General features: G+C 41.4%; 1 protein-coding gene across 1 annotated transcript in view; it reads right to left on the reverse strand.

The window, feature by feature from the left end:
• CST7 (cystatin F) overlaps positions 1 to 15,306 on the reverse strand; it is a 34,298-nt gene extending 18,992 nt beyond the window's left edge. Inside the window, exon 1 of the mRNA XM_033938372.1 lies at positions 15,111 to 15,306. Within this exon, the coding sequence (XP_033794263.1) occupies positions 15,111 to 15,180 (70 nt within the window). The 5' untranslated portion in view covers positions 15,181 to 15,306. The remainder of the gene's footprint in view (positions 1 to 15,110) is intronic.
• Between the last annotated feature and the right edge of the window lie 1,292 nt (positions 15,307 to 16,598).

The raw sequence follows: 16,598 nt of genomic DNA on the forward strand, positions 1-16,598 counted from the left end.
TTATTGTGACATAATTTAATAGAGTTTCAATACAAGCAGGTAATGAATGGTTATATGTTTTAAAACCAATAGGAGAATTCTTTTTTTTTTTTTACTCAAAGAATAGTTAAACTCTAGAACTCAAAAAAAAAAAAAAAAAAAAAAGTCCATAGTTTGCTATTTAGACAGACATGGTTGAAGCCACTGCTTGCCCTAAATCAAACATGGAATGTTGCTATTTAGATTTCAAAACATCTTTTGTGCATTTGGATCTGATGCTGCTGCTGTTAAGTTGTCCAAAAGGCCTACAATAGCACAGTAGGTATAGCTTATTTATAATAAAACCCATTCCTCCTATTCAGGAAATTAACTGATTCTTATAAAAATAACCTTGGGGACAAGGAGGAGTTTTTCTTGTTCATACATCCAGTTTTTCAAAATCTTTTAAAAAGGCCGATGCATAATTCCAAAGCTGTACGAGTGAAGAAATTTAGTATGATACATCATGGATTATCACCTGTACTATATTTTTAGTAATCTGTCAGCGATATGTGCTCAATTGTTGCTCCTTTCTTCACTCCTATAATTAGCCAGTATATACACCTTCCAGATCAAGTTCCTAGTCAGAGAGATTGTCCTAACATTTGTCCAGGCCCCAAAAGTCATCTTAATGAAACCAGTGTTTCAACCTTTTTACACCTATGGACCGGCAGAAATAAAATAATTATTCTGTGGACCGTGGACCGGCGGTTGAAGAACACGGGGCTAAGTCGTGGGCCAGACCCCACCCATCTCTACCCAATCTCCACCCCAGACCCCGCCCCCATAATAGTACTAATTGCACCTTGCACATCCCATGCCTCGTCTGGAAGCCTTCCCTCTGACGTTGCAATGTCAGAGAGAAGGCTTCCGGTTCAGGCGCAGGATGCCCGTAGCTTTATGCACTGAATCAGTTAGGAAGAGGGAGCTGGCTCGAAGATAACACCGCATCAATCGCACTGTGGACCGGCGGTTGAAGAACACTGTTTTGGGCCTGATGCACGTGCTGGCCCTGTGGACCGGCACTGGTCCATGGACCGGTGGTTGAAGAACACTGATCTAAACAGCTTTTCAAACTTCATGGGAGCTCTGCCAAGTATTGATTACTAGAACCTGTGGAGCTACAAAGCTACAAAAACTACCACAACCCAAAAAAAACAACCCCCACAAGAAAAAACTTAAGGCTAAATCCATATCCAAAAAGTTAAATAAGCCACTCTTAAAATGCTATACAAGTCTTTGAAATATGCCTCATTAGATCGTTAGAAATGGCAAAAAAAAAAAAAAGTCCCTAATCTTCACACTTCAGGTTGCTTAACTTAAGCTCATCATGAAAATGTGAAAAGTGGATTGATTAAATATACCTCAATGTGGCAAAGTTGCCATCCAGAACATGAGATGCTATAAAAGGCTCTCTTGCAGTCAAGCCACGCTATAGATTCTTTTTTCTCCTAGCAGCACTAGCAATGATGGCTTTATGCATTAAAGTGTCTTTGGTTCCATATGTTTCCTGCATTTTGTTCTTCTGCTGTAGTGGTGGGGGTGTGGGAGGTTATACAGTCATCTTTCAGAGATCATCTGGTCAGTTTAGACACTTTTTTGGCCCTTATTCATTCTTAAAAAGGAACAAAACAGGTCTAGCTCCAAACATCTAATTGTTGCCCTGGACGTATTGTGAAATGTTAACAATTATTGCTGCAAAACGTCCAAATCCTAATCCCCGCCCAAAACATGCCCCCTTGAGATTTAGATGCACTACAGATGAATAACTTAGAAAAAGGTCTAGGAAGCAGGTTTCAAAAATAGCAGTCTGGACATTTTGGTGATTAACACATCCAAATGCCACTTTGTGTCTTTTATGTTTTGAAAATGAGCCCCATTATGCTTTTGCACAAAGATGTGCCAGATCCACATTTCTAGGAACGTAACAGAAACGTGATGGCAGATAAAGGCCAAATGGCCCATCTAGTCTGCCCATCCGCAGTAACCATTATCTCTTTCTGTCTCCGAGAGATCTCACGTGCCTATACCAGGCCCTTTTGAATTCAGACACAGTCTCTGTCACCTCTTCTGGGGAGACTGTGCCATGCATCTACCACCCTTTCTGTAAAAAAAAAGTATTTCCTTACATTACTCTGGAGCCTGTCACCTCTCAACTTCATCCTATGCCCTCTCGTTGCAGTTTCCTTTCAAATGAAAGAGACTCGACTCATACGCATTTACATTACGGAGATATTTAAACATCTCTATTATATCTCCCCTCTCCCGCCTTTCCTCCAAAGTATACAGATTGAGATCTTTAAATCTGTCCCCATACGCCTTATTACGAAGACCACACACCATTTTAGTAGCCTTCCTCTGGAACGACTCCATCCTTTTTATATTTTTTTGAAGGTGTGGCCTCCAGAATTGTACACAATATTCTAAATGAGGTCTCAAAGTCTTATACAGGGACATCAATACCTCCTTTTTCCTAGTGCCAATATCTCTCCCTACTCAACCTAGCACCCTTCTAGCTTTTACTATCACCTTTCCAACCTGTTTGGCCACCTTAAGATCATCATATACAATCACACCCAAGTCCCGCTCTTCTGTCGTGTACATAAGTTCTTCACCTCCTAAACTGTACCGTTCCCTCAGGTTCTTGCAGCCCAAATGGATGATCTTGCATTTCTTAGCATTAAATTTTTAACTTTTTATTATTTATTTATAATTTTCCACATGTGTTCACAAGAATACATCTTGTTACATGAAATACAGGGAAAGCAAATTTTTTTTTACAAATAGAAACATTAGGAAATTAAAACCTTCCATTCAGGTACATTTTCACCCCCTTCTTAGACCACAATAAAAGGAGGCTGTCATACAAAATTATTGAAGATAATTAAAGAAACATTCTCATTGAAGAAAAAGGCTTAGTATGCAGACAGTTAAATCTTATTTTCTACTTTTTCATTCCTTAATGATATTTTAACATCTATAAACTCCTTCAAATGAGCCGGAGAGAAAAAAGTATATTTGACTCCCAGATATCTAACCAGGCATTTACAAGGATATGCAAGCATGAATGATGCACCCAATTTAATAGTGTCCTGATGCACGAAAATAAAATTTTTTTCTCCGCTCCAGAGTAGTTTTAGACACATCCGGATATATCCACACTTTATGATCATTTCTGAAATACAGCCTTAAAATCATTTAGATCCTGCTCAAAAACAAAAGAAACCAAAAAGAATAGTTCTTTCGGTGTCTGCTGTTAAAGTTTGTTCTAATAGAGCCGATACATTTTCAAAATCAATTTGGTTATCTTTCACTTTATTTCTTTCCCCCAATTCATTAGGTGGAATCTTTTTATTAATAGGAGGAATATTATTGGGGGAAAATTTTAAAGATCTCAATCAAATATTTCTTGAAGAAGTCAATAGGCATAACCCCTGGGGCTACAGGAAAATTAAGGAGATGAAGATTTAAATAGACGATTAAAGTTCTCAAATTGTTCCAATTTCCTGTGAATCAATGTATTGGCCTTAATTGTTACTAGCTTGAATAGTTGTAATTGTTGTATATCCTCCTTATTCTGCCTAGTTTGTTCTGAGCAGTCAACTTTCGTTGAATCTACTGACTTTGTTAAAGAGTCAAGGTTAGAAGCAATTTTTGATACCTCTTCAGTTGATTTAATAAGTGTAATCTCCAGTCTTTGAAGTAGTTGCCAGATATCTTTTAAGGAAGCCTCTGTGGGAGCTGGTAAATTCCCCGCTTCCTTAGTCGTCTCCCTCAGTTCTTCTCCCGTTAAGTCTGCTCCCTCACTAGGAAACCCCGTAGGGCCATATCCGGGGTCGCGCATCTCCTATATCAGATTTCAGGCAGAGGCTGGACACAGTGGTTCAAAAGTAGTCGAAGGGGATAACGATGTCTCAAATCCCGAAAGGGTAAGAGGTTACTCACTACCTTTTCCCCATGCTGGGTCCACTCCTCCGATAGCAAAGCCATTAAGAAACGATCAGTCAGCTACACAGGGGTGGCGGTAAGTGCTGGCGAGGGAACATCTCTAACCACCCCTTTCCTCTTGGTGTGCGGCATTATCTTAATTAACAAATGGACGCTGCCAACGCCGGCTTTAAACCAGAATAATAGATAGCAAGTTCAGGGAATATAAATCCAAAATGCAATTGAACAAAGGTTCAACAACGCAGTCAAGGAATCCGCAAGAGTGCAGGTTAACTGTTGGCATGTTGTCAGTGGCTTCTCCTACTGCCGCCATCTTGACCCCAGCATTAAATTTTAGCTGCCAAATTTCAGACCATTCTTCAAGCTTCGCCAGGTCTTTCTTTTCACGTTATTCACACCATCCGGCGTGTCTACTTTGGTATCATCTGCCCAAGAGGTAAATTTTAACCGACAACTCTTCAGCAATATCGTTTATAAAAATGTTAAAGAGAAAAGGCTGAAGAACAGAACCTTGAGGCACACCACTGGCAACCTCCCTTTCCTCAGAGCGATCGCCATTGATCACTACCCTCTGTCGCCCGGGTAGAATGGACTGCCGTACTAACCTAGTTGCCATACTATGTCAGACCAATGGTCCATCTAGCCCAGCATCTTGTTTCCAACAGTAGCCAAACCAGGTTAAAACCCAAATAGTAGCAACATTTTATGCTAACGAACCAGGACAAATGGGTAATTTCCCCATGTCTGCCTCAATAGCATTGTGATTAGCAATTATTTCATTACGAAATGTGGACAGCTAGCTGGTTGCCATGAAGACTGTTTAGTAACCTGGTAAAGGTTAACAGGCCTCATGAGCCACCTAGATAGTAGCGTTGTATAGTAACTAAATAAATGTAACCAGTTACTGTACTTAAGTAAAATTATTATTTACTTGTAAAAAAATAACAAATGTTATTCTGTACTTTACTTTACCCCCTATTCTGCATAGGATTCACAAAATTAATTTATATCACTCAAGCACAACTGTATATTGTGCTAAAAAAACCCAATGTGATGTGATTTTTTACTACTTAACCTAGGTGCCTCTGATGCTTGCAGTTAGAAGCAAAATGTAAAGCAGCGTCTCGCAAACTTTTCCGGCCGGCGGCACACTAAAACCAGTGCCCCGGTTGGAAGGCACTTGGAAGTCGACGCGACGACATCACAGGCACGCTTGACATCATCGCATCAATGTCTGCGCATGCGCCTAGTCCCGTCTTTACCGCGACCCCGCCGTTACAGGGATCCGGGAGGTGCGGGGAGAAGGAGAGATGCTGGCCAGGAGGAGAGTCAGCTGTGCCGGCTAACTTCCTACATGATGTGCCTCTTGCTGCAAGAGGCACATCCTGTAGGCAGGCAGCTGGCATGGACGACTCATCTCCGGCGTGTCGCGGCACACCAGAAATCTCAGGAGGCACACTGGTGTGCCGCGGCACGCCATTTGCAATACACTGATGTAAAGGATTCCTCAGGGATCCAAATCCAACAGCAAAACCTGGAACAGGATTTTGCTGTTGCACACCACACCTCATACAAACAATGTATCATTTCATAAATGTTGCTGTTCAGTGAATATAGCTTATTACATGTGTAAATGTTGAACTGGTTACTGGTTTCCAGCCACACAAAACAGTGATGCGTTGGGTCACTTTGTGGAGATGAAGCTGGCAGCAAATCTTGGTGGACAGACATGTCTCCACCACAACAGACCACTGGTCATCCCAAGGAAAAACCTACATTGGGGTGACTGTTCCCTGGATTCAGTTTATCCCTTTCCCATCTGTGTTTTCCTTTTAACCCCTTTTCTTTTTTAAAAGAATATATTGCATTTCCTTTCCATTATCCCCACTGTATCAAGTCATTGTTTTTGTGTTAGAAATATAGAAAATGATGGCAGAAAAGGGCCACGGCCCATCTAGTCTGCACACACTAATTACCCATCCCCTAACTTCCTCGATGAAGATATCCCACATGCCAATCCCATCTTTTCTTAAAATCTGGCACGCTGCTGGCCTCAATTACCTGTAGTGGAAGATTATTCCAGCGATCAACCACCCTTTCGGTGAAGAAATATTTTCTAGTGTCACCATGAAATTTCCCTCCCCTGATTTTCAATGGTTGCCCTCTTGTTGCCGCGAGTCCTTTAAGAAAAGACATCTTCTTCCACCTCGATACGGCCCATGACATATTTGAATGTCTCTATCATGTCTCCCCTCTCTCTGCGTTCCTCGAGCGAGTATAGCTGCAACTTACCCAGCCGTTCCTCATATGGGAGATCCTTGAGTCCCGAGACCATCCTGGTCGCCATTCGCTGAACCGATTCAACTCTCAGCACATTTTTTTGATAATGTGGCCTCCAGAATTGTACACAATATTCCAGATGGGGTCTCACCATGGATCTGTACAACGGCATTATGACCTCGGGCTTACGGCTGACGAAGCTTCTACGGATACAACTCTATGTTGTTCGTAATTGTCTCCATGTTCATTACCTTTTATTTATGTCAATTCTACTGTAAACTGCTTAGGCTTATTGATAGGAGGTTTATCAAATTATAAAGAAATTTGAAACTTCTTGTCTGGCCCCATGACTGAAGGGTTCCCACACGTTTGCTGTTTTTCCATCAGTTATCAAAGATATTCAAACAGAGTTTGCCATCAAATGAAAAAATTGTTTAAAACAAGACAGGCAATGACTCCAACTTTGTGAAAGTCTTCTCAGTAATTGGCTAGCATGATAAGGAGACAAATGATGAAGTAAACCACAGCTCTTCCAATAGATGATGATAAAAACGTATTCTCCACTGTATGGATTTTTGACGCCCTTATCACACTGAGAAAAAGGCGATAGGCAATTGTTAACAAAGGCATACCTGGTGCTGTTCTATCCTCCCACCCCCACGATGACCCAGTGGAGGATTTGTTCTGAACAGCGATAATGGAAAGAACAAGGGCCTGCTACATTGGGAGCTTTCCAGAACACACGGGAGGCTTCCTTAACTCACTGCTTCACTGAATTTATACAGTAATTTGAAGTGAATACTGTGGGAGCTGCAGATTTGAGCAGAGACTGGTTGCTGTCTTAGTGGGGATGGGTAGTGCCCAAGTACATCGACACACTTCATGCGCGTCAGGGTAATAACATGCTGTGGTTTATAGCACAGTACTGAATGAGTTGGTGATAAATTTACCTTTTGAATGTGTTGGATTTAATGTATGTTATGTCAAGCCGTGCAGAGTTTTTACAAACTTCATAACAGTAAACAGACTGACACTACATAATTTTGAAAGCAAATTGAACATGCATCTCTTCAAGAGACATGTTTTCAACAAGACAGTTATGGTTGTTTATATGCTGAAAAAAAAGGGGGGGGGATGTTGGAGGTCACTGTGACACTCGAGATCAATTTTTTTTTGTTGTTGTTTCGGCAAAAGAGGAGGACCACCACAACCCCCCTCCCCCCCTCAACCCCTTGACTATCAGGCATCATAGTAAATACAAAAATCTAAGCATTATGAACACAGTAGAAGCTTATGCAAAGTTTGGCGCAAGTTCCATTTCAGCCCTGGCCTAAACACTGCATGGGATTCTTCAAGCTGAGGTTAACAGCTTCTTCTGCAAATGGAACCGGTAGTTGCTCTCTTCTGCCCACAGTACTTCGAGACCCCACTGTGGTTTAACGACCATCAGAAAAAGCTCAAGTGTCACAAAATGTGTTGCAACCTCTTTTGCATTCTCTAGTTCATTTCAAATAATTTGGCTCTCTCAGGTTTGAGTTTAGAAAAACAAACATGAAACATACATACAATGCCCGGCACTGTTTTTATAATACAAGATAACAAAAATCAAGCTCTAAACATTTTATGGAATCTCAGCAAGAAGCACAGAACAGCTGATCATCTTCATTGGTTTTGATAAGATGGGACGAGTGTGTTGTCTTTATGGCTTCTTGTATGTAGAGTTACCATATGGCTCCAGAAAAAGGAAGACAGATTGAGACGACATCTGGGCTTTACTTCCATTGAAAGCAATGAAAGTAAAATCCAGATGTCTCAATTCATCTTCCTTTTTCTGGAGCCATATGGTAACTATGTATGGAAAAATGCAGCAAAAAAAAATAAAAATTAAGCAGGGTATGAGAGAAATACGAATTATTTACCAGAAGACAAATCTCCATCATTTCACGGTGGAAATCACATAACCTCTTATCAAGTAGTATATAAAAATCACATGTTATCTATATTTGCAGATGACAAAAATCAGCAAATACAGTGCTATTAACTAGAATCTGGACATCTGCATGCAGACACTTTCAGCTGGCCTATGGCTTTTAGTGACAGTTTATACATTATTTAATTTTCTATAGCGTTCTACCAGGGGAGCTCAGAACTGTTCACATGAATTTATTCAGGTACTCAAAACATTTTTCCATGTTTGTCTGGACTCACAATCTATCTAATTCGACTTGCCCAGGGTCACAAGGAGCAGCATGGGTTTGAACCCACAACCTCAGGGTGCCGAGGCTGTAGCTGTAACCACTGAACCACACTCTCCCCCTACTTCTGCCATGAGTACTTGCCAGATGTTTTTGAATAATGCAGTAGCCAGCATGCATGTAAATGACCAGCATAAAAGATATAAAGCCAAGGCTAAAACTATAATGAGCAGCAATGTAAAAACTAAACAGGCAAAGGCTTTAAAATTTGTGCACTTGGAAACGGTGGGCTGTGGCCCAAGCCCTAGTATGCATACTAAAGACAGGCCAACGAATGTTAGCAGCTGTGCTGTAGCTTTGCCTGCAAATTATGGATTTGAGCGCGACATGCAACCGTTATTTTGTCATCATACAATTCATGACTAGTGAATGCGTTCAAGCTGTGGATGATTTTTGTGTGGGTTTTTTTTTTTAAAAAGGGATTAGTTTTAACAATTAAAGTTTCTTTTGCTGGAGTTAGAGGTTGGTGGGGTGGGGTATCATTTAGAAGTATGGCTATACAAAAAAAGGTGGTATTATGCTTTTCCTCAATTTTACTCATGGCGAGCGTTCTGCTTCTCATATGTTTTAGCATAGCTGTTTGAAGATTTTTATTTATAACATTTCTAACCTACTTAAACCTAAGCGGCTTACATAAAAAGCATTTTTTTTTGGTAACTGTTTGCACAAGCCCAAGTTCCTTACATAACTTGAGTGTATCTCACTGCTCATAGTGATCTCCCAGGGCCCATATCATTCTGAAGACTAAAGAGGCATTAAGTGCCCTTCCGTGTAAGTCTGAATAGTAACCTTAAGATTCATTATAAAAAATGCTTTAACATAATGATTGACTGACTTTTTAATCTTGCCCAGAATGGCAATACTAGTTCCTGTTTCTCTCAACAGTAGCCAACCCAGATCACAATTAACTGGCAAGATTCCAAAAAGTAGATAATCACTATTTAGCCTAGGGCAGTGGTCTCAAACTCAAACCCTTTGCAGGGCCTCCTTTTGGATTTGTAGGTACAGTGGTGCCTCACACAACGAACTTAATTGGTTCCAGGAGCAAGTTTGTTATGCGAAAAGTTCGTTATGTGAAACGCGTTTTCCCATAACAATACATGTTAAAAAAAATAATTCGTTCTGTAGCATAAAATATGCTAAGATGACATAAAAAAAGATAAATTTTTTGTTATTATTTTTATTTAGATACATCTAAAAACATAATTGTTTTTTAAAACAACACACATTTTTAAATTTAAAGACAGACTAAGTAGAGTCTAATTTTACAGTGAGAGAGGGCAGTCTCAGCGGCAAAAACTGGGACTTAACTGTTCATTTTTTTTTTTTTTCTAGCATCGGGGAAGCGGCGAGAGTAGCTCCGCCCCCCCCAACGCATCAGCAGTAGGCGCAGGGCCCCTGCGAGCCGACGGTCCGCCACTGCACAGGGAGCCAGGCGGAGAGAGGGCAGTTAAGCGCAGTGCCTGCGCGGAAGGATGCAGCTCGGGCGACTTCGTTGTGTGAAACGAAGTTCGTTGTAGGAAGCAAGACATGAAGTTTGTTGTGCGCAGCGTTCGCTGTGCGAGGCGTTCGTTATGCGAGGCACCACTGTATTTGGAGGGCCTCAAAAAAAATAGTTAATGTCTTATTAAAGAAATGACAGTTTTGCATGAGGTAAAACTCTTTATAGTTTATAAATCTTTCCTTTTGGTTAAGTCTTAATAATAATATTGTAATTTATAGCTAAAGAGACGTTTGATCAAGAAACTGTTTTATTTTATTTTTGTGATTATGATAAACATACAGAGGGCCTCAAAATAGCACCTGGCGGGCCGCAAGTTTGAGACCACTGGCCTAGGGGGTAGGTTCTATAGAAACTTCTGCCAGGTCTGTCTTACCTGTTTATGGACATTACCTCAAGGAATTTCTAAACCTTTTTTTAAAAACCCTGTTACACTAACTGCTTTTAGCACATCATCCAACAAAGAGTTAGAGAGCCTAAACATGCAGAGTGAAAAGTATTTTCTATTTTTTCCCTAAGGGTACTTTGTAACTTCATGGTGTATCCTGTCTTTGTATAATTTTGAAAATAGTCAATGAGAGAGATAGAGAGAGACTCCTACAAAAAAAAAAAAAAAAAAGTACCCCTACAGCTAGTGTTTTGTCGTTTTTTTAGTTTCATGTGGAAAAAAAAGAAGCCAAATGAACAAACTAGGGATGAGCATAACCACTGGGAAGTCAGATGTAACACTAAAAATGAAGACCTAGAACAGGAAAATATGTTTGTGGTAGCAGAGTTGCCAATAAACTCTGTGCTGGATTTCTGGCAATCCTGTCTTGATACATTATGGCAGGGGTGTCCAATGTCGGTCCTCGAGGGCCACAATCCAGTCGGGTTTTTAGGATTTCCCCAATGAATATGCATGAGATCTATGTGCTTGCACTGCTTTCAATGCATATTCAGTGGGGAAATCCTGAAAACCCGACTGGATTGCGGCCCTCGAGGACCGACATTGGACACCCCTGCATTATGGGATTTGTAGCACCAGTTTCAATGTATAGAATCAGGGACTATGAATGCCACACTGCTTAGGAACACAACTGCCAAAAAGGACTGGCCAAAAGAGTCTCCTTCCTGGAACAGAATTAATTTGGCAGTGCTGCAGTAGAAGCAAATTGTACTCCCCCCCTTCAAGTATATTTAAAACCAATACCTCATAAGGCTGTCCATTAGACTTGTGGTTCCCAACCCTGTCCTGGAGGACTACCAGGCCAGTCGGGTTTTCAGGATAGCCCTAATGAATACGCATGGAGCAGATTTGCATGCCTGGCACCTCCATTATATGCAGATCTTTCTCATGCATATTCATTAGGGCTATCCTGAAAACCTGACTGGCCTGGTGATCCTCCAGGACAGGGTTGGGAACCACTGCATTAGACAGCTAGATAACTGAGAATTAAACCCGCCATTAAAAACAAAAACAAAAACCTCCAAATTTTTGAATTGGTGAAGGGGAGTGGATCATACCGAAATCAACTTACTTTGATTGATATTCAGAGCAACTAAAGCAGGGATCTCAAAGTCCCTCCTTGAGGGCTGCAATCCGGTTGGGTTTTCAGGATTTCTCCAATGAAATATGCATTGAAAGCAGTGCATGCAGATAGATCTCATGCATATTCATTGGGGAAATCCTGAAAACCCAACTGGATTGCGGCCCTCAAGGAGGGACTTTGAGACCCCTGAACTAAAGCAAAGTTGCTGTATAATAAAAAAAATTAAAAAAAAAAAAAAAAAAAGTTAAAACAAAACTGATTTAAAAAAAACAAACAAACAAATAGACAGACAAGAGTAACAGATCACCAAGACTTCATTCTCACTGCGCTGAAAAGCATGTTAACAGATTACTAGTAACAGGTGAGCGATTTAATGTCAACATACCATAAAAAAAAAAAAAATTAAATAATATTTCCAGGTTAAGAGGATTCCAGGGTGATCTGGGAAGCTAGGGCAGTGATGTCATCTGTTCCACATAAAAGGAACTATACTGAACAAAATCACTGATCATATATAGAGCTACTTTAATGGGAATGAATCAGCATGGGTTTAGCGGAAAGATTTTGTCCACGTTAATTGTGATCTGCCACACAGATGCCCAGATTTAAAAGTGATGCAAACAGGGAAAAGTAATACCTCCAACCACATCTATAAAGTGCTGTGCTCCTAGTTCAGGGGTAGGCAATTCCAGTTGCAACAGTATAGCAACCACAAATAAAGACAACACGTATCCTTTAATATCCGCAGTGACTCTACCCTTTTTCTTGGGTGGTGACTAACTAGGAGAGGGGTAGGCAATTCCGGTTCTTGAGAGCCGGAGCCAGGTCAGGTTTTCAGGATATCCAGGGTAGGCAATTCCGGTTCTAGAGAGCCTGAGCCAGGTCAGGTTTTCAGGATCTCCACCATGAATATGTACGAGATGGATTTGCATGCACTGCCTCCTTGAGATGCAATCTATCTCATGCATAGTTATTGTGGATATCCTGAAAACCTGACCTGGCTCCGGCTCTCTAGAACCGGAATTGCCTACCCTGGATATCCTGAAAACCTGACCTGGCTCCGGCTCTCAAGAACCGGAATTGCCTACCCCTCTCCTAGTTAGTCACCACCCAAGAAAAAGGGTAGAGTCACTGCGGATATTAAAGGATACGTGTTGTCTTTATTTGTGGTTGCTATACTGTCTTTTCTGTGGTTACAACTGAAGCGGTGTACATAATTTTAGACAAGAACCTATTTTGCACCTGGAGCAACAGTGTGTTAAATGACTTGCCCAGTGTCACAAGGAGCGGCTGGGGATTCAATCTACAACCTCAGGATGCTGAGGCAGCAGCTCCAAACATTGGTCCACACCTCCACTACAAGTTTAGGTTCTTCTACTCCCAAAAGGGGGAAAAAAAAGAACCCCACTATTTGAATATGAAAGAAGGCCACCACATTTTACCTCCTTATACTATAGATTAGAGAATGACATGGTGACAAAATTCATCACCGTTCCCGTCCCCGCGGATAACTGCGGGAAATAATCCCATATCATTTTCTAGTGTCTATTTCAACCTCGGTCCTTCTACACCAGAATTCTTCAAAGCAAAGCTTGCGGGTCAGTGGTTGTGGCCATTCATACTCTGATTCTTATGGGAGCCAAGGATAATGAAGCCATTGTGACATCACTGATGTGATTGACTCTTAGGCACTGGTGGAATGAGGCATTATGACATCACAATATCTGCTCTGGATACCAGAGACTGTCATTCTGTAGTGTCTATCTCAACCTCAGTCCTTCTACACCAGCATTCTTCAAAGCAAAGCTTGCGGGTCAGTGGTTGTGGCCATTCATACTCTGATTCTTCCCTCTCTCCTTAAAGAATGACATGAAGATGGTTTCCTGCGGTTATCCGTGGGGACGGGAACGGTGATGAATTTTGTCACCGTGTCATTCTCTACTATAGATCCCTAGGGTGATTGTAGATTGCATATTGTGTAGTTCAACAGCTTCACTTTATCTTTAGTGCTTTTAGGGGTTCTATACCTCTACCCTAATGTCATGTACTAGTTGCTCCACTATTCAATTCAATATCTACATCAATTTGTAGGGCGGATCTTCCAATGCTTACATGTTTTATAAAATCATGGGATTATGGGGGAAGCTATTGCTTGCCCTGGGATCAGTGTAGCATGGAATGTTTCTATTATTTGGGTTTCTGCCAGGTACTTGTGACCTGGATTAGCCACTGTTGGGTCCTTGGTCTGACCCAGTATGGCTTATATATTCTAGGCATAAAAGCATTCTCACTGCAGGATTACTAGGAACATACAAACCAAAGTGTGAAACAAACCCTGTGTCCGAGTGAAGCAGGAATTGGATTACACTAAATACCTACCTCCATTTTTTTTAAACCCACGACAATCGTTCTAGCAATTAGAGAACCGATTTTATATAGCCTAGTATTCATTGACTAAAAATGGCTTCAAAGTGCCCCTAGACATACAATTACTTAACTACAGAGCTAAAATGAGCTGAAATCATACATTAAAGAATATCTTTAACTGATTCTGCCATAAAAAAGTGGGCTCACGTTTATCAAGCATAATTCAGCTTTATTTGTACTAAGTAGCTCAATAGCTAAAACAGCTCCAGCTCCTCCTCCTTACTGCTAAGGATCTAGTCATTTTCTCTAGGATACCAGAAAAGGTAACAGGTCACTCAAGATTTTACGGGTTTTCAATACAACTGTGTAGTGTAGTCTTTCTATAAGACCTTGGTTAGAGCAGCTTAGAGAGAGAAAGAAAAGAGAAAGAGAGAAAGAAAAAAGAGAAAGAGAGAAAGAAAAAAGAGAAAGAGAGAAAGAAAAAAGAGAGAGAAAGAAAGGAGAGAGAAAGAAAAGAGAGAGAAAGAAAAGAGGAAGAGAGAAAAAAAGAGAAAGAGAAAGAAAAGAGAGAGAAAGAAAAGAGAAAGAGAGAAAAAAAAGAAAGAGAAAGAAAAGAGGAAGAGAGAAAAAAGAGAAAGAGAGAGAGAATACTGAAAGTATACTGAAAGTCACGTTACTGGTTTTAACTGACCAACAACTTTTGCAACTCGAGACTCATTCATCTCAACGGAAACCACAGGGCTTAGGTCTATCCGGCCCATCTAGCTTGTTCCATCCGTGCATCGCGCGTCGATGCTTGCATGACTCAGGACTAAAACGCAGACCACAGGCACGTACGTGTCATGTTAAGAGGTTGTTGGAAGCATGCCATCCTCTTAAGCCCCTTATTAATAAATATGTAGGCTACACTCGACTTTGAGCTTTGCTAATAAAAAGTCAAGCAGCCCTGGTCTTGTAGAAGAAAGCAGGTGGAGAGTGCAAGCTATTGAAAAAACATACAAAACGGTAATGTTACAAAGCGAGATAATGTTAAGCTACGGGTTTAATAGAGCTTTTATTTTGAGGCTATTTAGGTCAATAAAAGCAAAGTACAAACGGGCAGCAAACCCTCCTGTGGAGCAAAAGAAACTTTCCCTGCTATTTGCAGAACAGATTATCCAAGTACATAGACAGAAGTAAGAGGATTAGAGTGGTTTCCCCTTATCTTACCAGCTGAGTTCCAGGTCAAATCTACTAGAACAAAGCACACGAGAATCGCCAAGCCCCAGCTTCCGCGCATTGCTACCACTTTAATCAAAGGAGCCCCAGCACTAGCAAGAAGCTCTCAGGCAAAGGGGCTTTCAGTGTGCTCGAGAGCTCTGATTGGTCCGTCAAAAGACCTCTGGCAGGAAACCCAAAAACCGAGCCTTTTTGTGTCGTAATTTATATTTGGAATAAAGATTTGAAACTAAGTTAAGAATCCGAGTGGCATATTTCTGTATTCTTCTGAATGGCCCACGTGTAAAGTGCAGAAAAAAAAAAGTTCTCTTGTTAAGGGGGCGTTAGGAAAGGATAGAAGATTAGATTTGGTGGTGTACAACGCAAAAGTATTCAGGCTCCAATGAGGAAAATATATTGATGAGTTTTTCCTCAGTTTCACAATTTATTTAACCACTCATTAAGGTAGTTATAATCAATCTTACATATCCAGACGGTCAGGACACGCAGATCCTATTCCTAAGGGACAGATGAGTCAGTCCTGTTTTATTTATTTATTTTTATTAAATACATATTTTAATTAAATCCTATTTCCTTTGGTTTCCTCGATAGAAAATATCCGAATACTTTGAAACAAGAGCTGATGAAATCGGGCAGGGGTAAAACGCGGACCTTAGGTACCTCGCGGATCTAAAACCGCACGTCCTTAAAAAATCTTCCCTCATTCATTGACAGCTGTGGGTTTCAGATTTCATGACCGCAGGGCCGCCCTTTCCACCGCTGTAGCTGTTGCCGAGATGCCCTGTCTGACCCCACGGATCTGTGCTGTCTAAATACTAATACTAATAATTAATTTGAGGAAACATTTCACCTCACAACTACGGCAAGAAAATTTAATATTTCTTTGCTCATCCTGGACTTGAACGTGCCATCAGCCTCTCAAATAGCTACACTAACCTCTAGACCAGTGGTTTCAAACTGGAATCATTTGCAGGGCCATATTTTGGTTTTGTAGGTACGTGGAGGGCCGCAGAATAAAATATTTAATGTCTTATTAAAGAAACTAGTCTTATAGCCCGTTACATTAACGGGTGCTAGAATATAGGTGTGCGTGTCTGACATCATCAGAGACGCGGCAGAGCAAATCAGGGCAGTAAAAGGGCCCGAAGCAGCGTGTGAAGACTGTTGCACACGCAGCTGGAATCACCACCGGGCGGCGGGGTCAGTTAAAGAGCCCGGGCAGAAAGTTGCTGGGCTCCTCGGTGGGGGTGGGGGCGCTGAGCGGCCGCGATCCCTCTCCTCCGATACCCCGCCCGCTGGAGATCGGTGGCTGGCTGCCCGACTGGTGGAGGTGATTGGCGCCGCAGCTCTGTCCCGGTGGCCTCCGAGCAGCGGCGCTGGGCGCATGAGAGGAGCCTGCTGCCCAAAGAGGAGGAGCGGCGGTGTCTGAAAAGGCTGAGCTGCGTCATAGACCTCAGCTGGCTGCAGCGGTGGTAAGCC

The sequence above is a fragment of the Geotrypetes seraphini genome, chromosome 3 (genome assembly GCF_902459505.1).
Source record: "Geotrypetes seraphini chromosome 3, aGeoSer1.1, whole genome shotgun sequence".
NCBI lineage: Eukaryota > Metazoa > Chordata > Amphibia > Gymnophiona > Dermophiidae > Geotrypetes > Geotrypetes seraphini.